Below are 24,729 nucleotides of genomic sequence, written 5' to 3'. Positions count from 1 at the left end.
ACCTCCACTTCTGTCTTCGAGATTACGATTGTGACTTTCAGGTAAATGTGGCAGGTGGCATCACACTCGATCTACAGGTGTAAAACGAGAGTGTTGAAATCCTTTTATGCGAACAGTCTTATGCTGATCGTTCAGTTCTGTTATTCTGCCGCCCGAGATAGCGTGCTCCAACTGCTTGTTGAATGATGCCACGATCCAGAACCTCCTTTGTGTTTTGCCTCCTTATGACGGAGCGAAGGCAACATCGATGACGCTTCACTATTATCGACTGCTTGATGGCTATACAGTATCCCACTGTTCTGTCAAGGTCATGTTGGGTGATGTTCTATCGACACATTTACAACTCAAACCTCTCACCAGCCAGATCTCGAAGTATAGACTTTCAATACTCGGAAGGCTTCCTGCCCCAATCGTGCGTTCAAGCAAAATGGAAACAGATGCTCAAAACACCATGGACTATCCGTCTGTTCGCCACTCGAGCACTTACCCCATTGGTGAAATGAGTAGTACTGGAGGTGGATCCGATACGACTTATGTCCCAACTCACACAGATACGCTTCCTTCTACCCATGCTGAGAATCTTCACATTGTCGGCCACGATCGCAGCGCAACGTCAGCTACCCTTCCCTATTCGGCTGAAGGGGGCACTTACCCGAGTGCGAGTGCGGTTGACCACCAAGACAGCTCCTCTGCAACTGACAGCTTGTCAATGCACAAAGGGGATAGTCCACGCCACGATGTCAAGGTCTCTGTCCATCCGTGGACCGAACGAAACCCAAATTTGAGACTTGAAGGACCTCTTCCTAAATTCGATTGCACCGATTGGCCAAAATACGTTTCTACCCACGATCCCCCACACTCTTTCGCCAACAAAGAAGTCTCCGCGGCTCTGCCTCCGGTCAGTGACGATCAACAATCATCCACATGGCATCGACGAAAACCAAAATTGAAATTCGAAGAACCTCTTCCAAAATTCCAATTTCCCCAAGGATCATCAGATACCTCCGAAATTGGCCATGGCCATGCTTCGCCACAAGGATCCATCCCCGAAGCCACCTATGCATCAAAACAGAATTTGCTCACGAGGATACCGATCAATGTGATTAGATCGTTCGAGACTCAGTCTCCGGGTCATGTTGATTCACAAGCTATGGACATGATAGAGTACGTCCAAGGAATACAGGAGGCCGCTCATCGAGATCAGAAATCCGAAGAGATATTGACTCGCGTCGATCAACGCTTGAAGATGGAGGGATTGGCGGTACTCCGCTCAGCCCCTTACCCAGACGCAGCAGCAGTTTCTGCCTCAATCTCTGCAGCTGACGATTCCGGACTCGGCCATCTGACCAGAATGGAGGAGCTACCTGGTGGCGAAGAGCATCGGGACAGAGGAAGAGATGGTGTGTGAAATGATGGGGTCAGTATGACTGTTAGTGCACTCGAGCCATTTAGGGTTGATGTGGTAGTGGATGTGGCAGGTGGTAGTGCGTTCGGTAGACATGTACTACAGGGATGAAACGAATAGGAGGCACACCTTTCATGAACGACTTCGCATCTATATACGGTATGCGCTCATCATGTCGAGTACTCCAACTGCTCGTTGTAGTGTCTCATTAGCAAAAAATCTCCTTTCTCTTTCGCCCCGTCGTCGTGAGCGGAGTATATACGTATGACGCTTCATTGCCATCGACTGATTCTTGCTTACGCAGCACTGTTTTGCTGACTATTTTTGGTGGATCATGTCTGACCAATAGACTCTCACTTCAAATTTCATTGACAAAGTCTCTCATCACCAGCACTCTGGATGCCACATCTTCCCGACATGCCCTCGATCACAATGGAGATAGACGGGCAAAATTCCATGTGCCTGGATTCCGCTCGCCACTCTACCAACTTCCCCACGAGGGTACTGCCAAGTACTGACTGTGGTTCAGAAACGATCTTTCCCCCCAGCTTCAGCTACGCGAACTTCAACGACCACAATGCTCTCGATCGCGGCGTGCCCCGTCCGTCAGCCACACTTCCGACTCATCGGCCTGGACATGGGAATCACCTATCATTCGCTCACCTACCATTTGATGCTCAGCAGAAACTTGCCCTTGCGTCTGACTATACCTCCGTCCAATACAGCAACGGTCTCAAGAACGGAAACCAAACATCTCCCAGTGCAACTGCCTGGTCTCACAGAAAACCAAAAGTGTCACTCGGCGGCACTCTTCCCGAATTCGATCGGACCAAATGGCCAGGTTACGTTCACCCCTCCGCTTGGCAACGACGTAAACCAAGTTTGAAATTTGAGGACCCTCTTCCAGAGTTACATCCCTCGCTGAGATCAATTCTCTCATTACTCAGTCAATAAGTCATCTTCATACTCAGGCAATGGACATGTCAGAGTTGACTCAAGGCCCCCCCCAGCTTGCGCAGCAGGACCGGGAACATGAAGATTGGCAGAATCGCGCTATGTCGAGCGTGGTCAATGTGAACGTTCGTAGTCATCCCCGCGGTGCGGACTCTAATCGTCCAGGGCAAGTAGCAGCAGCAGACTCTGGGTCAGCGTCGATGGCTGGAGGTATTGCTCCAAGTCAGTTGACTGCCTTCTCGGGGCTGGCGAGCGGGGCAGACACAAGAGGAAATGTGCATGCGGAGAATTTGTGGAATGACAATGTCAACATGATTGACGATCAGCCTCAGCCGATGGACGTGGATTCTGTGGATTATGCGGATGCGCCGAGTTGGTTAGTGAATGATGCCGATACGCTCTTCACCTGGTAGGAGGCGAGCTCTTAGTTCTGTATGAAAGGTGTATGAATCGTGCAGTCAATGAGTCTGACAAGGTAGTCACTAATAGCGAACAAGAAAGGACCGTCTCCTCACTGTACAGTACCAGCACGAAAGGGTAGTTTGTCGCACCTACTATAGTGAACTCATATTCCCCTATGGGCTCTCTTGACGACTACCTCACTTTCCTCAGACTGCCTGCCCAGTTTGGCCAAAGCTGTACGTCATGGCTTATCCTTTGATGACCCAGGTCTTCTTTTGGTAGTGCTGAAACACTTATCTCAAAGAGGGTTGTAAGGATGGCTTTTGTACAACCTTTGTGCATGATTTTGCGCGATAGTTTGCAATATCATCGGACCTTGATTATGACCTTGGCCTAATGGCTGTTGTGGTCGCGCTACTGTACCTGTATCTCAAGATAAAACGCTAGCCCGATCTGTGATTTGTTCCTCTGCTTTCCCAACAAACGCACTTTAGTTATCCCTTCCACTGTACAAGACACTAACCAATATGAGTTATTTTGACCGCCAACCCAACTCCAGGACCAGTAGGACTACCAGCAGTACCTCTGATACTTCGATCTCGGGATCCTCGACCTCTGTCAGTGTCACAGAGACCGGAGAGCTCAAAGATAAGACGACGACGGAGCACCACAGGAAGATGGCCGATTGTCACAGTATTTGCGCAGTCAACGAACTGAACAACCGTGAGTACAAGTACAGAATGATGCGTACATCGATATTGGGAAAGTCAAGTTCTGACATCCTGGATCTGATTCGCATACCCCACATAAAGGGATTGGAACGGATAGGCCACCCCTTCCTACCAGAGTGAGTTCAAGGTTGGAAAGCTTGCTCAAGGCAACCGGCGAATCCAACACGCAGCAAGGTACTACAGGGCGATGAGGTGACATTCAGCGTCTCAGAAAATGATCCGACAGATCTCGATCAGTAAGGGGTGCAAGGCGGTAGGTCTAGGTGATGTATATATGTCGAGTGCGGTAGGAAGGTGTCAGGGACTCAGTAGGAAAGAAGCTGTACCGAGTGGAATGGGTGATTGCGCAGAGTCGGTTGTTTACTTTGTAGGGAGTCGTAGATAGCGTTTGCAGTAAAGGTTACAAAGAAAAGTCTTTACAAGTCAGGTCGTCACGGTCATGGAGAAAGTCCATTCTTCCGCCTATACCGATACGAGCACTTTCCGTTCGAGCACCTGCAGTCGTATTCAGTGTACCCAAAGTCGTGTGTCTCACTTATGACGACCTACACATTGGCTTCAGACTGCCTACTTGGTGTGACAGAGCTCTAGGTTGTGCGCTTTGCTATGATGACCTTTGTCTCCTTCCCGTTTGACTGAGACATTTTCGCGAAAATGGTTGTAAGGATGTCTTTTGCACATCCTTTGTCCGTCATTCCCTGCGTTACAGTATACTGTATTGCCGGACCTTGATCACGGCCTTGGCCTTGTCCTATAACACCTGTTGTTATTATGCTATCGCTCGTGAACGCTAACACAACTCATGTTTCCCTCCTCTTCTTTCTCATCCATAACACGCACAACTATTATTCTTCTCTCGCACCGTACCATACACGTCCATCATGACTTACTCTGTCACAAGATCTCTATCCAGTTCCAGCGCAGGCAGCACGAATACCTCGACCTCAAACCCCTCCATCGATGAGGAAGAGAGCATGCGGTTGCAAGACCTCTTTGAATACCACCAAAGAATGCTCGAACGTCATCATAGGGGCTTGCGGACCATACGCGGCGAACGTAAGTTGTCATCATAATAAGGATTCCTTGAACGGTGAGAGGAGATGATCTGATGTTTCGATACGTAAGCCTTTATATCAATCACACCGCCACCATCCGCACCGATTTCTCGTGCGGGGTCTTGGCTCCAGTCGAACGACCGAGTTGGGAGGCGAAGGGGTTCATGGTGACGAGCGATAATCAGTGCGAAGGAAGTTGACTCCGAAGGATTCGTTCAGATAGACGGTGTAGGCGATAGATAAATCCTGGCGGGTGGTGTACGGTATATAGGCCGAGCGGATTCAGGAAGGACCATGCTTGGAGCAGGTGGAGCGAGCGATTGACATGGATGTTCATGCATAATCTACAATCATCTACTTCCTCTTCTTACTCGATAGCTTACACAATTGTCTCCAACTGCTGAGCCAGCTTGAGCGCCGGTCCAACCATCGTCACCATCGGAACACCTCTTCTCACTCCCATTCCCTTCAACGCATCCAACGCCGCGGTAGCCGAATCTTCTGACGGTTGTTTGGCTGCAAGCGCGATATCGGGTTTTGTGGAGAGGGGGAAAGTGAATGTTTGAGAAGTAGGTTGCAGGGCCCATCCTCTTTGCGTGGCAAATTCGATGAGTTGGGATGTCTCGCCGGATTTGTAAAACAGCAAAGCAGCGGCATTGGACAAGGGAAGGGATGGGTAGGATGTTTCGATCGTTGATGCGATTTGACCACTGCATGAATGGTAAGTCAGCATGAGACGTAGCCCAGTAACCATCGTTTAACTCACCGGACAGTTCCCATCAATCTCTCTAACAAGAACCCAAACTCTTCTCTCGGCACTCGATCTCTAGCTCGGTAGACTTTGTTATAAGCTCCCTCCATCAACCATCTCTCCCTGCAGATGTAAACAAAGACGATCAGCGCTAGCCCATGCAACTTGTTCCTCGTCCAAGCTTTCACTCACAAATCCACCGGTAATCTGACGAAAACATCATTCAACTGATCCACCTTCAATGTCTCCAACAACGTATGAAACTCTGTCAATAATCCCTCGCTGAGGAGACCGAGCAGATGTAAACCGAGAGTAATGGGTCGGTTCGGTGATGGTGGGATGACGGATTCAAGGTTGTTGTAGAATGGTTGAAGGGCAAAGTTGTACTGTGCGTAGGCTTTCAGGTTGCCAAGTCGAAGAGATTGGAACGCGCCGAGCTCAAGAATGGATCCTGGAGTGAAAGTAAGCGAATCGGCATTGTGACAGTTCAAGGCAAACGAGGATAGACTTACGAGCAGCAACCAAATCTTGCTGGTTGGCTGAGGGAGGAGCGAAATACAATCCGGATTGGGCCAACTCAAGCTGTAACGTATGCATCAGCTCTGACTGATAGATCGGGTGATATCAACGTCATCACCCACCTTAAGCTTTGTCAGTCTCTTCGAGACCTCGTCCTTTGAACCCCCGGGAGCGTCAAAGAGGGCTTGCAACTCGGAGAGCGACTGTTGTAAATCGAGCGACATGCTGACGAGGTGGAGGGCGTTGGGCAATGATATTGAAGAAATGATGAGTGAGTGATCAGGGGTTTGATCGGCGGTGTGAAGTGTTGTTCGTTCACACTTGTCTGAATTTCGTCTAGAAGCTCAGCTTGTTCGGGTGCTTGTTGGTAGATGGAAGAAGATCAAGTATCAGTAGTTGCAATACTGAAGGTAGTTGATTTCATTTCATTCGAGTGGACACTTGGTTGAACGACGCGTGAGCTCATGACGGTGGTGAGTGGAGAGTGCCACATGACCTCCACTTTTATATTTCCGTCTTGTATGGGGATGGTCATCTCTATATCGCCGAGATTGGACAGTCTAGACTTGGACCCGAGTGATTGATTGAATGAATGATAGAGAGCGATGATTGATGGATGATTCCAGTTACACCTTCCTTCGACATCAACCTACCTCATCTCTGGAATTACATTCGCATATCATCACACAAACAAATACCCACAACGACAAGGGCAAATACAATCAGAGTAGATTCATCACAGGATATACCTTTACGATCAAACAGCAATCGCATTTCGCACACAGTCAGATTAACGCTTGAGACGCTCGACGTTTAACGCTTTACAACCTATCGTATCAATCAACTTTTTTTCGTGAGTTGTTCCTCTCCCTGCTCACGTCTAGTTTCCGCCTTGAAGCATTGGCGTCCGGTCGAGCTGATCCAAGTTACCTTCCGCAGAGATATCAAAATGACATCTCCAGCAAACCAAGCCAACGGTCATGCCGACGCTTCCACCCCTGCTGTCACCTCCGGTCAGACATCTAAAATTCAGCCTAATGATGTCGGATGGCAATTCGTTCCCCAATACTAGTGAGTGGCGTCTCCAAGCTTGAGGCAGTGGATCTGTAGCATACCAGCTTCAATCTTCGGACGACCCTGCGGTCGCTGCATTCCCATTCTCGGTGCTGATTTTGTTTCCCTCTTATAGCAACTTCGTGAACAAACAGCCTCACCGCTTGCACTGCTTCTACAACAAGCGATCAACGTTCATCCACGGAGAGGAGGGAGAGGAGGCTCAGATCGCTCTCGGTCAACAGGTGAGTGCCGCAACAGATTCTATCCCTACAGAGGTATCTCCTTCACTACTTCCTCATGCTAATCCCCTTTTCAGGAAATCCACGAACGGATCGTTGCTATCGGTTACAACCAATGTAAAGTCTACATCCACTCCATCGACTCTCAATCATCTTCCAACGGTGGTATCATCATCCTCGTCATCGGTGAAATGTCCAACAACAACGGTCCATGGCGAAAATTCACTCAAACCTTCTTCCTTGCTGAGCAACCGAACGGTTACTTTGTGCTCAACGACATCTTCCGATATTTGAAAGAGGACGTCGACGAGGATGAGGAGGTCGAGGAAGAGCCCGCAGCTGCGGAACAGGCCCAACCTCAGGCGACTGAGCCCGAGGCCCCCGCTGCTCCCGCCCAGGCTGAGCCTGTTGAAGCCCCCAAGGCTTCCGAGGAACTTCCCCAGGAACCCGCTTCTGCTCCTGCTGCCGAGCCTGAGCCCGTCTCTGCTCCGGCGCAGGTGAACGAGGAGGTCGTCGGAGTGGAGGCCGTCGTCGCTTCAGTTCCCGACAAGGACATCTCACCGTCCGAGCCTTCTCTCGCTGTGGAGGAACCCATCACTTCAGCCCCTAGCCCACCTGCTGAGGAGACTCCCGCCCCTGCCGCCCCTAAAGCCGCTTCTCCTGCTCCTGCTGCGCCCAAGGCTGCTGCTCCCTCCGCCCCCGCTGCCAACGGTACTTCCGCTCCTGCTCCTGCTGCTGCTCCTGCTGCACCTGCTGCTCCTCCCAAGCCCAAGACCTGGGCTTCCCTCGCTGCTTCCAGCGCTGGCCGAACGTGGGGCTCCATCGCCGCAACCAACGTCCAGCCCGTTGTCAGCACCCCCGCCGCTCCTCTTCCTCAGAAGAAGGAGGAACCCGCTGCTCCTGCTGCTCCTGCTGCCGCTGCCGCTCCTGCCGCGTCGACCTCCACCGACAAGCAACACCCCTTCTACACTAACGCCACCAGGGTCCAGACCCCTCACTGCTTCGTTAAGGTGAGTAATAACAGTGTCACAGTAATGATCAGGACTGATGATGAGACATCCTTATAGCTCCCCAACTGGTCCGCTGAGAGTCAACACGGTGGCGAGACCATGTCTGAGAACGATCTCCGAAACGCTGCTGCTCGATTTGGTGAGGTCAAGAAGGTCGAGATCGTCAAGTCCAAGGCTTGCGCTTTCGTCGAGTTTGTCCGAGTCGAGTCTGCCCGAAAGGCTATCATCGCTTCTCTTCCTGCCAGTCAGGGTGGTGAAGATGGTGTGAAGATCGGAGAGGGTCGATTGAACTTTGAGACCAGGAAGGAGAAGGATGAGCGAAGACCCAAGGGTGGACGAGCCGACTCTACCGGTGCTCCTGCTACCGGCACCGCTGCTCCCGCTGCCAACCCTGCCCCCGCCCAAGGTGGACAGGGACAACGAGCACCCAGACCTCAAGGTCAGGCCAACGGTGGACAAGGACAAGGTCAGGGTCAGCGAGGTCAAGGTGGTCGAGGACGAGGTGGACGAGGTGGTGCTCAAGGTGGTAACCAGGGTGACCGAGCTGCTGCTCAGGCCAACAACGCGAGCAAGTAAGTGATTGATCGGGAGGGTGATTTAGTTCAGACGATTTTCTCTGTGAGGAAACAATCTGTTTGAATGTCATCTTTCAGGGTCGAGTTGAGATTCAGTAGGTATTTTTCTCTTACGTAGCACATCAAAATTCATTATCGTATAACCAAAATTGTAGATACAAAAAGCGGAGGTGGAAGCAGTCAGTGAAGTGAATCAAACCCATTCCCAAAATTAGCATCTTTCTCCTTTTTATCCCTTTTCTCATATTTGGTTTCGAATCCTCATTTCGTTTGGAAACTGGTATGGCAAGGGGGGTGTTTGTGTTTAGCATATAAGAGAAGAAGACGAGAGGACGAGCATTTGTAAATGACGAGGGGTGAAGAATGAATGATTATAGCATGTTTATATTGGACGAGGGCAATGTCCAGGACGACATAATGTCGCTTGTTCAGCGATTGGAGATTCATGCGTTCATGTGTCTACAAATCTAATCTCGAATCTCGAAGTCATGACGATTGAAGCACTTCTCCCTTACGCTGCGCTAAAAGAACAAACATCTATCTTTCAACGCCCTCTGTCCAACAGCTTCCCACTCATCTCTTCTGATCCACATATCGCTCAATGTTTCCAAATGGCACATCACTGAAGCGCCTTTCCAGCTCACGAACCGAGGGTTCAGATTACGTGGAGGAGGCACGATGGAGACGTCAGATATTGGGAATCCCTTTTGTCGTAGAAGAGGAGGGAGTCTGTAAGCGACAGTAAGATTATTAGCATGTACCCGAATTCGGTCTTCAAGGGATGATGGACAAGGAGAGCAAACTCACCGATCAGCCACGAAAGCACCTAGACCTTTCAAAGCTGAACTTCCCCCAACCAACAATATCGAATTGGCAGCTGTCTTCACCTTGTTCTCCGTGCCGACCATTGCGATACTAGCCGCGATTGCCGCGTCTAGTGGGGATTTGGCAGCTTCTGTGATAATCTGATATGCAGAAAGCTCGGGCTCCGCTCTTGGTGGTATGGTCACAATAGGAGCGACGGGTGCAGGAGTTGTTTCCGGTGCAGGAGTGGCAGTAGCTGATGTTTGAGAGTTGGAAGGTACAGCAGCAGCAGGTCCAGGAGCCAGAGCCGCTGTCGATTCGGGTTGTTTGGTCTCGACAGAGTTTTCGCCTTTGACTTCCGCAGCACCGTTCGCGATCGCAGCGGATGTATCGCCATTCGTTTCAGTGACAGTTTCGACAGGAGCAGCCGGTGGTGGCAGTAGATGAACAGTGCAAGCTTTCATCGCACCAGTCTGAAATACGGGCAATAATCATCAATTCCTTTTCGAGCCTTGAAGCCCGCTGACACTCACCGGCTCATCATACCACGATGTGATCTCGTCAGAAACGTCGTCGTCGGAAGTGTTCCAGAACCTGAAAGAACCGTTGCCCTTCTTTTCCTCGAAATCGATCTAAGGATCAAGCTTCATCAGCCCAAAGTTCGAGTCAGGACAATTAAACTCACCAAACGAGTGTCGAAGAAGATCTATCCGAACACGGAAATAGGGATCAGCTGTATGACCAGGTATCGCACAAACGTCACGGTTGTGGGGACGTACCAACGGCGCCAGAATATTCTCATCATACGTCCTGAACACATATTTCTGCGTCAAACCCTCCGTCTTGAGCAGGTAAAAGTCCCAAGGTGTATTCGCAACGAGATGCTCTTCGAGCGTACAAATTTTGTTCTTGAGATTATCCATCATCAACCATTCTTGCGCCTTAGCCAGATCGAGTTCGCGATAAGGGAAGTTCGATCGTTGTAATAGAGTGACAAGGGCCGAGGTGACATCGTCTCCACCGTAGTTGAGCTTGATCCTGCGGCAAGGGTTAGCTCCGAGCAGCCAATTACCGGCGCGTGGTTTGCGCGGAATGCACAGCTGGAGACTTACCTGGAATCTGCGATGACGAGACCATCGTCGATGCATGTCACTGACGTTTGCTCTGCGCCGACATCGACGACACAAGCACTCGACATGCCAGCGCTAAAGATAGCACAGTATGACTCCTGATATCAACACATAAATCAGCGACGTCCAGCACTGAGGGATTCGCGCGGGAATAGCTCGGACTTACTTGGTGGACGGCAATCTCCTTGAAGTCCAACACGCTCAGCAGGAGATCCGTCAACTCCTGCACGTACACTCTGTCGCCATGATCGGGAACGATGAACACGACGGAGTATTTCTGCCAAGTCCAATGATCAGCTCGATTCCTATACCGCGTACGAGTGCGTGAAACGGCTAACTCACTGGGTATTCCTTCGGGAGGATTCCCAGCTCTGTGCGTAGTGATTCTTGGAGGATGGTGGCGATGTCGTCAAGAAGTGATTGGGAAGATGCCCAGTCTCTGCGATTCAGACTTCTGTTCAAGATTGGATATCGGACTTTGTATCCCGCACTCTCTGGTAATCGCAAGGCCTGTACAGTTGAGGGTCAGTATCAGCAATCTACTGCACATGCATTGAAGGGTGAACTGACCTCTGTACCGACGAAAAAGGGTTTACCCTCCGGTTCAGTCCAATCGATTCTATAGGGATCATTGTGTTCTGGCAACGCTTCCGGCTTGACTTTGGCATTGGTAGCTTTGACTCTCGTCCCTTCCTTCCAATCTGTCGCCAATCGTTCTTGCACCAATCTGTTCCTAAGATACTCCCGCAAATGACCAATGTTCTCGTTGACCTGTCATGCTAGTTAGTTCCAAAAACTCGGCGGGGTGAAGCGGAAGAGATTTAGGCGAACGTACCGGATCGACCCACGGTCTATCATCGTCATCATCGTTCTCTACGCGTCCATTGCCATTGCTGTTGCCATTGCCATTCATTTCAACGTCTTCACCTCCTTCCGCCCGTCTTCTCTTCGCTTCTCGCTTCTCAATCTGTTCACGAGCCACTCTCTTTGCGCGACTTCCAGGTACCGGCGGATCGTAACGACTCCCATTTAGAGCTTTCGAAGGTCGAGCTATGCAATTCGGTACTTCTTTTGGGTAGAAATCGGATGCTCGACCGAGTCTGAGATTCCGGGAACCGGGATGAATGATAAGTGTGTAATCTAGGGGATTGTGCTGTATTACGAGGAAACATAGATCAGCTCGGATTTGGGCAATCAGGACACCTGATTCGCAGCTCACTCACCTCGGGTACTTCCTTCCCTTCCTCCGTTAGACGTTGCTTCTCTTCCTCCGCAGCTGCTTTCTCTTGTTTGGCTCTCGCCAAGCTCAATTGTCTTGCAACGTCCACGTTTCGCTCTTTTGTCAGATAGTCTCCAGCAGGGATCTTGATGTTGATTCCCATTGGGACGAAAGCGGTCGTATATGCCATCATCCCTTCGGTCTTTTTCTACAGAGCACACAACGCCCAGAAAGCGATATCAGCGAAACGAACTTTCACTTTAAACGGGAGAGCCATCGCTCACCTTTGTCTTCTTCGTGTATACTCTTCGAGCAGGTGCTGGAACAGGTGTTGTTGATGGTCCAGCGCCTGGCGTTTCGGCCGGCTCCAGCACCGAAGGAAGTGCCGGAGAGGCCATTTGGGCGACTGGAGGTGGATTGGGCGAGTCTTCCATTGTACGTCAGTGAAGGAAGGATGAAACGCGTATAAGTATGATCTCAAGGTTTATTATGCATTCAACTTGCGTTGAAATGGTTGTCTGAGGATGAGGCTACGAGACGAACGCTCGCTGAGACCCGTCCACGGAGATGCAATGTATCGCCGTGGTAGAGGTCAAACAGTGTACCTGATTCTGGCAAATTAGCAGGATTTTGACGAAATCAGGCTCTGTGCAAAAGTTGATGATTGACAGGTCCACCTCCATTCCACTCTCTCGCATATTTTGGCTGGTCCGCTACAACATCTACCATTCATCTCGATATCTGCAATTAACGTATACATTCACTCTACACAGACAAAATGGGACGAAGAGCTAAGAACAAGCAAGGAGCACCTCGACCTATCCCCGGTTCTCTCCCGGAACGAACTACCCCCACTCGACGACAACAGAAGGGCAAGAAGAGAGCACCTTCGTCTGCCGTGGATGAGAAGAGTAAATACAAGGCATCGAAATTACCAGCTCATCGAAGACCGGTAGGAGGGAGAGGGAAGAAAGTAGACGAAGTGGATGAGGATGACAGTGATTTAGATGAGGCTTTGCAACAGGGGTGAGTGGTAGTACAGCCAATATAAAGGAGATGACTGACTAACACATACATGTCAAATAGAGAACTGTCAGAGGACGAGGAGGAGACTGTCAAGGTCAAGAGTGCGAAGAAGGGCAAGAAGGCTGCTTCGTGAGTAGTAGTTCGTCACGGTAATCATGGCTGAAGCTGACGATGACCGCTGCCTCAGATCCGACGATGAGGAGATTGAGGTGTGTCACAACATTTCCTTTTTGATATATAATGTTGCTGATCTCTTGCCCCTTCACAGCGACCAGGAACTGTCAAGCAGCTCGACTTTTCAGACTCTGAGGATGAGGAAGATGAGGTGAGCTCTATGCTATACCCCTCTCTATGACATGCTGACACTGTGCCTAGCCTCTCAACGACGACGACGAAGCTGCCCCTGCCGGTATCCACGCATTCGACCTGGACGCTGCTCCACCTGAAGACGATGAGGACGATGACCTTGGTATGGATGACGAGTTCTCCGTTGGCTCCGACGAAGATATGCTCGATGAGGATGATGAGGATGACGAGGATGCGGCCGATTCCGCTTTCGCTTCATCAAATGAGGACGAGGACGCTGAAATGGGAGATGCACAAGAGGACAGCGATGACGAAGATGAGGATGGAGACATCCAGACCAACCTCGAGGACGATCTGGAGGACACTTTCACCTTACCAGCGGTCGACAATGGTGGTGATGAGGAGGAACATGAGCATGGAACCAGTTTGAGAGAGGTTGAGCAGAGGATGAGATGGTTGGTAGGCGTTCTTGGAAGTAAGGATGACAAGCTTTCGAAGGGTGTTCCTGGCAAGTGAGTACATCAGTTAGAAGCCTCGTCTCAAAGGCGGAGGAGCATTGCTAACACGCCGTGTCTCGCTCTCAGGTCGCGATCAGATCACTTGGTCCAATTGCAACATGACATTGCGACATATTTCGGCTACAACACCTTCCTTGTCGGAAAGTTGATGAAGCTCTTCTCTGCCGACGAAGCCCTTGCATTCTTCGAGTCCAACGAATCTCCTAGACCTGTCACCATCCGAGCCAACACCCTACGAACTCGACGACGAGATCTCGCTCAGGCTTTGATCAACCGTGGTGTCACTCTCGAGCCTATCGGGAAATGGTCCAAGGTCGGACTTCAAGTCTTCGAATCTCCCGTCCCTATCGGTGCTACTCCCGAATACCTCGCCGGTCACTACATGCTCCAAGCGGCATCTTCTTTCCTTCCCGTTATCGCTCTTGCTCCTCAACCCAACGAACGTGTTCTTGACATGGCTTCCGCCCCTGGTGGAAAGACCACTTACATCTCTGCGTTGTTACAAAACACCGGAAACATCTTCGCCAACGACTCGAACAAGGCCAGAACGAAGAGTTTGACCGCCAACGTTCACCGAATGGGTTGTAAGAATGTGATTGTGTGCAACTACGATGCCCGAGAGTTCCCTAAAGTTATTGGTGGATTTGACAGAGTGTTGTTAGATGCGCCATGTAGTGGTACAGGTGTCATCAGCAAGGACGCGAGTGTTAAGGTGAACAAGGTGAGCCATGAGCGTGCACTTTCTTGAATTTATATCTTTGCTGACTCCGCGATCTTCAGACCGAACGAGATTTCCAACTCCTCGCTCATTTGCAAAAACAACTCATCCTCTGTGCTATCGACTCTTGCAACCCCAACTCCGCGACCGGAGGTTACGTCGTCTACTCTACATGTTCCGTCACTGTCGACGAGGACGAGTCAGTTGTTGACTACGCGTTGAGAAAGAGACCGAATGTCAAGCTTGTGGAGACCGGTTTGGAGTTTGGTGTCGAAGGATTCCGAGCGTTCGAGGGAAAGACTTTCCACCCTAGTATGAACTTGACGAGAAGGGTGAGTGTGGTTTGATCACTATCCGTCCATCTCAACTCCTTAACATTCATTTTCTTGTGCTTATTGTGATGATGACGCAGTTCTACCCACACAAACACAACATGGACGGTTTCTACGTTGCCAAATTCAAGGTTGAAAAGCGAAAGAAGCTCTCCAAGGCAGCCGCCGCAGCTGCTGCAGAGGAGGAAGAAGCTCCTCAGATGTTGATCAATGATGAGGGTGAGATCGTGGAGGACACACCTGCCAAATTCGATGCGGCAGAAGATGAGGGTCTGATAGCGGGTAAGTCTTCGATACGTGGTTTGCCTGCGGTCCACCAGTATGATCGGGACAGGATGACTGATGAGATTCTTGATTTTTCGCAGAGACTAAACGAAAACACTTGCTCAAGACAAAGGGTATCAAGATCAGTGCGAAACCTCAACAAGCCAAAGCTACCAAGAGCGAGGAACAAAAAGAGGATGGTCAAATCAAATTGCCTAAAGGCAAGAAATTGACAGAGAAGAGACGTTCAAAGGCGTAATCTTTGTTCTTTATTGGTTCGGCAGTTATTGTTTCATGTACTTGTGCATCGTATGATTGGGTATGCATGCATCTAATCTCTATACTACACTTGTTTGCGAAGTCAACATCGACAGTCTCACTTCGCCTTGACATACTCCTTCCACCAATCTGCGAAAGCTTGCTTTTCACTAACATCCACGCCGAGCTCTTTCAAGGCCTTCGTGCTCAACTGGGTGTTCTCAGGGCGGGGCGTCGCGTTAGGTGGGGGAGAAGTCTCTCTGATGACGTGGTCGATAGGAAGAGAGAGGACAGAGGCGATGATGGTGGTCATGTCGTATTTTGTAAGCGCCGGTGCGGGGGAAGTGTAGTGCAAGATTGATGGGAGAGGCTTGGCAAGATCTGCAAGTCATACGCAAGCATCAGAAAGAGTTTTGTTGCAAAACTTCATTATCATAATGCCACTCACGAGACAGGTCATACAGAACCCTGGCAACATCTTCGACGTTCGTGGGGAATCGAACTTGATATGCGTCCATCTTGTATGTCTTACCCGACTGATCCTCGACCACTGATAGAAAATCAGCTTATCACGTCTATCTCAGATGTCCGCCAGAGTGTTCGAGCTTACCATCTCGAATGACATTGACAGCCGACTCAGCATTGTATTCCGTCTTTCCAAATCTTTGAAACCGATATCAGCTGATGATCGCTAAGACAAAGCTGACGACTTCACAGCTGAATGAATGAGATACTCACAAGACCGGCACACGCAGGATCGTAACCTTGGCACCCTTCTCCCTCTCTGCCAAGATCGCTTTCTCCCCATCGAGCTTCTGACGACCGTACATTTGCAACGGGTCCGGAGTCGCGTCGACCTCGTAGGGCGCGCTATAAGCAGCAAACCAAGGAACTTGTCAACCCTTGTCATGACGATGTCACGGCGCGCGGAGCTGTAGGATAAGCTGGGGATGACTCACTTCTTACCATTGAAGACGTAATCTGTGGAAATGTAAATCAGAGTGAATCCCTCTTGGTTGGCCAGAGCTGCAAGATGGGCAGGAACAGCTGCGTTGATCTATCACCATGAAGGAAATTGTTTTATCAGCTGTGCTCTGCTCCACAGACGAATCCTTGCGAGCAGCTAACCTTGGCTGCCTTCTCGGGATCCTATCGAACGAAAACAAATACTCAGTATTGCAATCTGATTCTATGCGCTAGTTGATCACGCTTACAGCTTCGGCCACATCGGGTCGACGTTCAGCGGCACCTGGAAGGTGCGTCAGCTTACTGCGGCTTGTCTTCTCAACGCGAAAGCTGTCGACTTACAGTGAACGACGACTATCGATAGGACGCAATTCCTGTAAGCACTTTTGCCTCGTACATCGCGATGGCAGAGAGGGGCTCACCATCGACCTTGTGATTCAAGAAGAAACCCTCCAAGGCTTCTCTGTCTAGCAAGTCAAGCTTGGTATAGTGAGGATCCCTATCTGCTCGACTATTCGCAAGGCTGATGACTAAACGAGGAGGAAAATTATTCAGCGTCTATCGATTCGAGCGCTCTGATGCGCAAGGTACTGGATCGGTTAGTCCGACTCACCATTGTCGCCCTGCTCGATGAAGTGTGCCGCAACGGCCCGACCGAGAAGACCGCTTGCGCCTAGCGAGATCATTAGCCGTCAGTCTCCTTCACAGAGGTAATGGTAGGCAATCAACTAACCTGTGACTACAACTGTCTTTTGTGACATAGTGACGAGTACTCAGTAATTACTTAGAAGTTGTGCTTAGAGCAATGGAGAAAGTGTGGAATGACAGCGAATTCAATGTCGCCGTTCGATTTAGTTACAGCACTACCATTCCGTTGGGAGTAAGCTGGCAAAGTCAAGACCACGAGGTCAAGTTTCCCACGATTGTAGCTGTTGATTCCTCGTTCCTGGCCGAGTGAGCGAGAGTTAGTGACACTTCACGTTACAAGACGATGCTGTAATAATGATACCCTGTCCATCATCATCATCACCACTCACACACCCACACAGACATCCCATCCAGTAGTCAGCACAGGGGACGGCATCGGCCCACTCGTAACAACATTAACCATCTTGACATTACCTTTTCACACGTTTTATTTTCTTGTTTGCATATTGATCAGATTTCGGTTACCATAACGACGACCGAACGAATCTTGTACCCTCGATCAAGGGCGCGAAGAACGCACATTCAAACGCAACGTGCCACCCCCGTCATTGATCAAACCCTTTGTTGATCTCTCCATTCAAATCAATATTTTAAGCTCGTGCAGAGCGTAACAAATAACCATAAACCAGATTCGAAAAACAAACATCATCATCAATCCAGTCGTATCACTCATCTAAGCTACCTGAATTGTCACCAACTCGACCGCCACCATCCCCGTGGACTGCGCAACATCACGCACAACGTAAGATCGTCGATACACGAGAAATCCCCGATCAGACCCGACAATTCAATGTCGTCTTTCCTACGCAAAGCGTCGTTGTCAAAGAAGAAGAAGACATTGGACAATGAGGATGGAAGTCCTCGAGCTCCGAGCGTGAGAGGTGATAAACCGCCTAGGTCGAGGAATGTCAGCGAGGCCGAATCGTTGACCGAGAACGGGGACGAGGGAGGCAAACCCAAACGGAAGGTGTCTCTGGGGTATGTAAAGATCTCTCTTGAACTTGTCAACGGTGGAGAGCTTGACTGATCGTGATATCTCCTTTGTTGTACAGTGGCAAGAGTCGTAAACGACTTTCCTCACTGTTCTCCTCGTCCTCCTTGTCCTCATACACCAACGACAAAGAATCTACATCATCTCCTAAACGATCTTCCAACCTGAATCACTCCACTACTGCCAATTCTTCCGGCGCATCCACCCCGACCACCATCAGTCTCGCGCCAGGATCCGTCAGCTCTGAGAGATACTCCGGTTTGAACGGTAAAGGTGTTCCTGGCGACGCCAACGGTGTCAAGGAGAGTCTTGCGGCGTTAAACCTGGGAGCCGTCACCAACAGTCCGGTAATTTCAGACTCCCCCGAAGCTTCACCTACAGCTGTTGGTGCGCCTGTCCAACCCGTCTCGGCGGGATCGTCACCCGATATAAGACCCGGAAGACAGAGGACGGCGAGTCTGTATTCGCAGTGGGATTTGGAGGAGGTAGGGATCGAGTCTGATGACGAGGAGGACTTCCTGAGTGCCTCAGAAGGACTGAGTGATCTGGAAGAGGAGGAGGAGCCTGAGGAACCTAAGCCTCAACAACAGATCTTACAACAAGAACAACCGACGCAATCGAGTACCGCTCCGATCACACCGGCGGTTGCAAATGCCGCCGCGAACACTCCCACTGTTGTTCACAACGAACCCACCAATGTGCAAAAGGGATCCAAAGCGGAGGTCGGTGATATCAGCGGAACGGGAGCATCGACCATCAAACGGCATGTGATGAGCTCCGAAACTAAAGTCAAGCGAGGCGCTCCTCAACCTAGACCTAGTCCGCTTACTGTCGATCAAGCAGCGGTATTGCCTGAAGATATCGAGAAGAACCGAGTGGCCATCGCCCTGTTCTTGACCAGTCGGATGAAGGAGGCGGAAGCGTCTTGCGCGGAGAAAGATGGGGAAGGTCATCGACTGTACCTGCAGAATGCTGTCGGTATTCTCGAGTCGCTCAAGGTGCGTCAGCTTTTTCAATCCGGTTCCGTTGCCGTTGATCGATGCTGACCGCCCTTTTATAGGGAATGATGACATTCGACTCTGTGGATCTTGCAAACGCCCTCGAAATCTGTAAATCAACGACGTCGACCGCGAGTCTGCTTAGAAGACCAGCCGATTCCATGGTCTCTCGTTTAGGTGGTTTGGTCAAGTCAGGAGCCGGACTTGCGAGAGTCAAAGCTATGTCCGCGTTGGAGAGACACGCTGAGCTGGTGTATGCGGAACAATCGTTATTGAAGGCCTTGTTGGCTATTGTCAGTGGAGGTGATTGGCTTGGTCTGGTCAGAGAAGCGTGAGTAGTGCTCGAAAGGTCAATGTAGAGTGTGCAGGGACGCTGACAGCTGGAGCAGATTGAACATGAGGACTGCCCATGGCATCTACCGAACGTTGCAACTGTTCTTGGAGGATGCCGATAAACATGGGTACGATGATGACATTGACATGGACTTCCGATCGGTGAGCGAGCCCATTCTTATTACGTGTGTCCGTGCTTTGCTGACTTGAGGACGATAGGGTGTCTTGTTGGGTACCGGAACCAGTTCGCTCATGCTTAGTCTCTTGCCTGCAAAGGTCCTCAAGGTGAGCTATTCTGACCCAGGCCTGGTTACTATCGGTTCATCACTGACGGCCCCGTCTCAGATTGCCGAAGTCTTCGGCTACGGCGGTGACCGAAAAGTCGCTCTTGCTACACTTATGTCAGCTGGAGGCTGGTCATCGGGTTCACCTGATCCTGCTTTCGATGAGGAGAACGAGGGTTTGCGACGACCTGTTTGTGACCTGATCCTCTTGGTCTTCCACCTTGTCATTTCGGTGTTGATGTAAGTTGTCGCAATTGCTTGACGGCTAGAAGCCGCACTAACGCACGGTATGATAGGCCGATCACGGGTACCGATGTTCCACTTGCCAAGAACATCCTGGCTTACAACATGAAGCGGTATCCCAATGGTCAGCCCGCTCTTTTCCGTTTGCGCCCTACGAACAGTCTCACTGACCTGTACTTCACAGGTGTACTCTTCTTGTACTTCCAGGCGAGATTACATACTACAATGTGTCAACCGGCAGAAGCAAACGGTGAGTTGCCTACAATCCAAACGTTCGCTGGGAACCTGATTGCTGATGTCGCTGCTTTAGAATCGTTGCAGCGTGCTCTCGATCTTGAACTCGAGTATATCCAGCTACAACACATGTGTTTGGTGAGCCAGGTGTCCGCATCCTACAGAGCTGGGCTGACAGTCCTGCCAGTGGGACTATGCTTGTAACCACCTCATGTTGGGTAACTTCAAGGGCGCCTTGGATTGTTTCAGCATCTTGAGACAGGAGTCAAACTGGAGTCGAGCAGTGTATACCTAGTGAGTACGAAGGCAGCTGATTGTGGGGCGTACTGACTGTTGTGCAGTGCTGCTGCGACATGTGTGATCGAGCTCAACCAAGATGGAGATCAAGATGCGAAGATCGATGAGGCGGAGAAGTTGATGTTGCAGATTCCGAAATTGACAAAGAAGATTGCCGGAAAGTCATTGCCTATCGAGGTGAGTCATCTTAGTCTCGTTTGCTTTCCATTGACCGCATTGCGTTCATCGTTCATTCATTCTGGACAACATAAATGGGCGAGTTGATGCTTATATTTTCCCTATTTCAGAAACTCTGCTCGCGAAAAGCACGAAAGTTCCAGTCTCAGCACAACCGACTCTTCCTCCCCGCCCTCGAACTTGCTTACGTGTTCGGATCCCTCGCCAATACCCCTCGAAAGTTGTTATTGCATACACACCTGCCGAGGATTGAGAAGATGTTGGAACGTTTAGTGCAAACGGCGCCAGAGGAGTACGGCCCTGGGTATTGGGATGGTGAGCTTTCTAGCGGATGACTGGTTTCAGATCAGCTTTCTAATTTGGAACTAGATTACTGTCTCGGTCACTTCCTCAAGGGGATGTGTCAAGCTACAGCGAGATATCAGGTAAGTCTGGCTCTGGGTTGCGCTGGTTCTGGTCCACTTCTAGGATGGTATGCTGATCTTGTTTCGGTTATATAGCCCCCTGAAGCTGCTCCCGAAGCAAAGAGGGTAGAGCCGAACGATCCATCCGACGAAGTCCTTGATCAAGGCGCTGAGAAGGACTACCAAGCGGTCATTCGACATTCCCATGATGTTCAGGTGTGTTGCTGAGACTACTACAGTATACTATACAGGAATAGATAACTGATCGCGCGACTTATCTGTAGCTCGATCACTATATCCTATTCCACAACTACTACGAGCTCGGTCGTTTGTATGCCCGAAGAGGGGACGATGAACAGGCCAAACGCTGCTTTGAGGTCATCATGACAAGTGAGTCCTTTTGTCCAGTGGTGGCCTTCATGTAAACGGAGAGCAGGAGCAGGGTTAGCTGTTATGGCAAGATCGTTCAAAGAAGTAGCATCGGGGGTGCTCAGCCAAGTTGAGAAAATACAGTGCTAACTTTATGTCTGTTCTCTTCAGGTAAACTACCAGAACATAATGCTGCTATGGCCAAAGCCCATGGGAAGTATTCGCTGGAAGGAGCTTTAATGCTCAAGACTCACGCTGCGTTGTCAGCTATCAAGGAGAAGAAGTAGGCGTGCGTGCGTGCGTCCTGGGCGAAGCAGAGAAAGGGATTTAGATCAATTGAAAAGAAGCGAAATGAGCTAAGGTATCGATGGGGTCATGCTGGTATGGAGCAGGGATGGCTCGACAGATAACAGACAGCCAGATAGCAGATTGAGAATGGGGACGAGGTTCACACGGATATATTATTTAATGCTTGTTGGTGACAAGGAAATGGCTAAGCTACGATTGGCGATGATGCATTAGATGTTAATGATGTTGTGCGGGTGTTAGGGAGTGACCACTGCCAAGGATGGCAAGCTGACACATTACTACAGTACTCTTCTTGGGGCAAGATCACGATTAGTACTGCGGTGCTGATGTGGATTTGAAGATGCATGTAATGTATGTATTGAATGCCCAGATTATAAAAACCCAACAGACTATGAAGAAGGAGTCCTGACTATATTATGATATGACTATTATAACCTTGAATCCGCTTGTTTGTATTTATTGCACGACATCTTGTCGTTTCTCCCTTTCCCCTTGTTCGACATCCCCCTCCCCCTCCTCCTCCTCGTTTACCACCACCTCCTTCTTCTTACTCCTCTTCACACCTCTTCCTATCGTTCCCATCCCCCTCAAAGCAATCATAGCAATTATCAAAGCCAAAAAACTCATAGCTGCGCCTAACCAGAAACTCGCTTGTAAGCCCACAAGCAAACTATGTGTAGGGGTTTCACCTCTTTGCAAAGCTTTGGTCTGTTCCACATCAGATATGACGGATGTGATTGCTAGACCGAATGAGCCACCTAGTTGGAGGAGTGTTTGGAATAGAGCGCCAGCAACGGATTGTTCGTCGGGAAGTGAAAGGGCTGAAACGAAGATGAGACCCGTCGCCATGAGGCTATAGAAAAAAACGACGGCATCAGTAGTGGTCCTGTTGTGGGGTATTGAGAAGACAGGAAGACATCGGGAAGGATGACGTCGCACTCACAAATCGGCACCCATCACTGCGAGCCACATGGCGCAAAATCTGAGCAGGCAAGCCGTTAGTTTCATTTGCAAAGGAAACTACAACGTGAAAGGGGATGCGATCGCGATGATATAGCCAATGAGGGACAACACTCACGGCTTGCCCCAATACCTTGTGTTCTCGTCCGATAGCGCCAAACATACGTTCGCAAGTCTGATGAAGGGGATCAGCCAAAGTCTTCCGTCTCGAGCCACCGTCTACGAGTAGAGACCGCACGTACCCAGTCGCAAGAAGTCCCACGCAGACCAACCACTGAGTCCTGACTCGACTAATAAGGAACGCCACGATGACATTGCAGATTATACCAGAAATCGAAGTCGGCAAGAATTGAAGCATCGCAGTGACTGGAGAGGCGTTTTGTACTTGCTGGAAATATAGTGTCGCATGGTAGAACAAAGACTAAGACCCAAGTAGTCGATTTAGTACGAGAATCGAGGTGTTTGTGATCTTGGAGGAGAGAGGAAACTTACGACGAAAGCCATCCAAGTGACGAAACCGATAAAGTAAACAGCTGACAATCGACCTTTGGCGCGAGTGAACAGTTGTAATCGCATAAGGGGTGGTTGAGATGTATTATTGATGACATGTCTCTCCCAGAAGAAAAAGGTGACGATGAAGACGACGCCGACAATGATCAATGCGATGATGTCTGCAACAAGGGAGACAGATTACTTCATCAGCTTTCACATCTCCCACTACACAAAGCACGACAGCCAACTTACAGCTCGTCTTCCAGCCATTTGGCGCCGATTCGCCATCACTGATGACGAACTGCAAGAGGACCAATCCGACAGTGACCAACGCTGCGCCAATCCAGTCGACTCGTTTGTCGTTCGTAAGGGACAAGTCTTTTGGGATAACGAAAATCGCAGCGACCGTCACCGCAAAAGCGAGACCAGCTAACGTGAAGAGCGCTCCTCGCCAAGTATCGCTGTGCACGTATCACCGTCAGTACAATTACCAAAATAAGCAGCGAGGCTGTATCGGACACGAGAGGAAAGGTTAGAGACTCACTCTACGTAAGCGGTGAAGAGACCACCAAGGAGAAGACCTAGCGCACCGCCGACTGGTGCACCCGCCGAGAAAGAAGCGAAAGCTGTCGACCTCGCTCTACCAGAAAAGTTGTACGCGATGATACCGACTGCACTTGGTGTACTGTGACAAATACCCCTCATCAGCTCTACCCTTTGCATGTACACACAAGTCGTTCGAACGTGACTATGACTTGACTTGACTCGACTCACCTCATGGCAGCTCCACAACCTGCTAACGCTCTCGTGACGATCAAACCCACACCATTCTTCATGAACCCTCCTACAAGACTGAAAACTGCGTAAAACACCAAACCAGCCAAGAAGACTGGTTTTCGTCCATAAACATCCGCCAATCTTCCTGACAACAATAAGAAACAACCGTTCGTCAATGAATATGCCGCACCGAGCCATTGTAGATCCGTTTCTCGCATTCCCAACTCGACTTGGATAGTGGGTAAGGCGATATTGAGCGTTTGTTGACCTGCCGCAGACATCGCCATTGTGAAAGTCACGATGGTCGCGACGAAGAATAGTCTCGTGGCGCTAAATTGGGGAGGTGGGGGTGGTTCGTCGATAGGTGATAGTTTGTTGGGTGTTGGTGTAGGTTGAGAAAGGGTGCCAAGGTGATCTGCGTTGCTTGCGCTAAAGGAAGAGCTCGTCCGCCGTGATCGTGAGGTGGAGATTCGTTCCATGCCTGATACTTCGTTTAGCGTATTGGATATCGGTAAAGGCGAAGATTGAGGCGAGCCATTCGTCGATCCAGTGGCAAGTATCTCAAGACCACTTGCGGGATGTTGTTGCTCCCTATCGTCCATTCTGGGTCAAGTTTACGTTTTCTATCTATGAGTATGTATATTTATCTACAGGTATTATCGGATCATGTCGTCGTCGATGCTGATTATAGGATAGAGTAGATGTATCGAATTATGTGTAAATGTTCAGAAGCTCAACGGTACAACAACAAAAGATTGTAATCTGCTGAAAATAACTCTATCTATGCGCAGTCGGCTACAACCGACGACCGCGGCAAGGTCAATAGACTGAGCCTGATAATTGGCCAACCCTCGACAGCGACTCTAGCTCGTGAGTTCCAATCAACCGGCCCTTACTCCCGTCGGTATTCATGGA

At 50.0% G+C, this 24,729-nt stretch overlaps 9 protein-coding genes across 9 annotated transcripts; 5 read left to right on the top strand and 4 right to left on the bottom strand.

The window, feature by feature from the left end:
* Positions 1-451: 451 nt before the first annotated feature.
* CI109_100278 (uncharacterized protein) lies at positions 452-1,408 on the top strand (the record flags this gene model as incomplete). The annotated part of the gene is made up of 1 exon (XM_032003058.1): positions 452-1,408. One exon carries the CDS (start codon positions 452-454, stop codon positions 1,406-1,408), a length of 957 nt encoding a protein of 318 aa, XP_031862865.1.
* Positions 1,409-2,379: 971 nt separating this feature from the next.
* Positions 2,380-2,772, top strand: CI109_100277 (uncharacterized protein; the record flags this gene model as incomplete). The annotated part of the gene is made up of 1 exon (XM_032003059.2): positions 2,380-2,772. The coding sequence occupies one exon, from the start codon at positions 2,380-2,382 to the stop codon at positions 2,770-2,772; it is 393 nt and encodes a 130-aa protein (XP_031862866.2).
* A 2,154-nt stretch (positions 2,773-4,926) lies between these two features.
* CI109_100276 (uncharacterized protein) lies at positions 4,927-6,041 on the bottom strand (the record flags this gene model as incomplete). The annotated part of the gene is made up of 5 exons (XM_032003060.1): positions 4,927-5,257; positions 5,314-5,421; positions 5,491-5,749; positions 5,811-5,880; positions 5,940-6,041. 5 exons carry the CDS (start codon positions 6,039-6,041, stop codon positions 4,927-4,929), a joined length of 870 nt encoding a protein of 289 aa, XP_031862867.1.
* A 725-nt stretch (positions 6,042-6,766) lies between these two features.
* Positions 6,767-8,698, top strand: CI109_100275 (uncharacterized protein; the record flags this gene model as incomplete). Its single annotated transcript, XM_032003061.1, has 4 exons — positions 6,767-6,888; positions 7,007-7,115; positions 7,190-8,122; positions 8,180-8,698. 4 exons carry the CDS (start codon positions 6,767-6,769, stop codon positions 8,696-8,698), a joined length of 1,683 nt encoding a protein of 560 aa, XP_031862868.1.
* Positions 8,699-9,218: 520 nt separating this feature from the next.
* CI109_100274 (uncharacterized protein) lies at positions 9,219-12,284 on the bottom strand (the record flags this gene model as incomplete). The annotated part of the gene is made up of 12 exons (XM_065966747.1): positions 9,219-9,426; positions 9,505-9,974; positions 10,035-10,133; positions 10,187-10,207; positions 10,281-10,539; positions 10,614-10,729; positions 10,798-10,908; positions 10,974-11,141; positions 11,202-11,402; positions 11,467-11,784; positions 11,855-12,058; positions 12,135-12,284. 12 exons carry the CDS (start codon positions 12,282-12,284, stop codon positions 9,219-9,221), a joined length of 2,325 nt encoding a protein of 774 aa, XP_065822819.1.
* Positions 12,285-12,628: 344 nt separating this feature from the next.
* CI109_100273 (uncharacterized protein) lies at positions 12,629-15,273 on the top strand (the record flags this gene model as incomplete). Its single annotated transcript, XM_032003063.1, has 9 exons — positions 12,629-12,876; positions 12,937-13,005; positions 13,064-13,085; positions 13,145-13,201; positions 13,252-13,694; positions 13,767-14,421; positions 14,481-14,750; positions 14,831-15,032; positions 15,116-15,273. The coding sequence occupies 9 exons, from the start codon at positions 12,629-12,631 to the stop codon at positions 15,271-15,273; spliced, it is 2,124 nt and encodes a 707-aa protein (XP_031862870.1).
* A 117-nt stretch (positions 15,274-15,390) lies between these two features.
* Positions 15,391-16,999, bottom strand: CI109_100272 (dTDP-4-dehydrorhamnose reductase; the record flags this gene model as incomplete). Its single annotated transcript, XM_065966746.1, has 10 exons — positions 15,391-15,653; positions 15,721-15,822; positions 15,883-15,935; positions 16,011-16,142; positions 16,232-16,329; positions 16,401-16,421; positions 16,487-16,521; positions 16,661-16,768; positions 16,852-16,911; positions 16,972-16,999. The coding sequence occupies 10 exons, from the start codon at positions 16,997-16,999 to the stop codon at positions 15,391-15,393; spliced, it is 900 nt and encodes a 299-aa protein (XP_065822818.1).
* A 737-nt stretch (positions 17,000-17,736) lies between these two features.
* Positions 17,737-21,563, top strand: CI109_100271 (uncharacterized protein; the record flags this gene model as incomplete). The annotated part of the gene is made up of 16 exons (XM_032003065.1): positions 17,737-17,924; positions 17,999-18,935; positions 18,998-19,266; positions 19,325-19,430; positions 19,488-19,553; positions 19,614-19,792; positions 19,849-19,919; positions 19,980-20,045; positions 20,106-20,167; positions 20,217-20,323; positions 20,371-20,503; positions 20,614-20,818; positions 20,873-20,928; positions 21,004-21,123; positions 21,192-21,297; positions 21,448-21,563. 16 exons carry the CDS (start codon positions 17,737-17,739, stop codon positions 21,561-21,563), a joined length of 2,787 nt encoding a protein of 928 aa, XP_031862872.1.
* Positions 21,564-22,041: 478 nt separating this feature from the next.
* CI109_100270 (uncharacterized protein) lies at positions 22,042-24,416 on the bottom strand (the record flags this gene model as incomplete). The annotated part of the gene is made up of 8 exons (XM_032003066.1): positions 22,042-22,438; positions 22,529-22,567; positions 22,664-22,720; positions 22,788-22,966; positions 23,038-23,216; positions 23,290-23,498; positions 23,582-23,722; positions 23,812-24,416. The coding sequence occupies 8 exons, from the start codon at positions 24,414-24,416 to the stop codon at positions 22,042-22,044; spliced, it is 1,806 nt and encodes a 601-aa protein (XP_031862873.1).
* Between the last annotated feature and the right edge of the window lie 313 nt (positions 24,417-24,729).

Source organism: Kwoniella shandongensis, chromosome 1 (assembly GCF_008629635.2).
Source record: "Kwoniella shandongensis chromosome 1, complete sequence".
Lineage (NCBI taxonomy): Eukaryota > Fungi > Basidiomycota > Tremellomycetes > Tremellales > Cryptococcaceae > Kwoniella > Kwoniella shandongensis.
The sequence above is the reverse complement of the archived record's forward strand: the minus strand, read 5'-3'. Positions and strand labels throughout refer to the sequence as shown.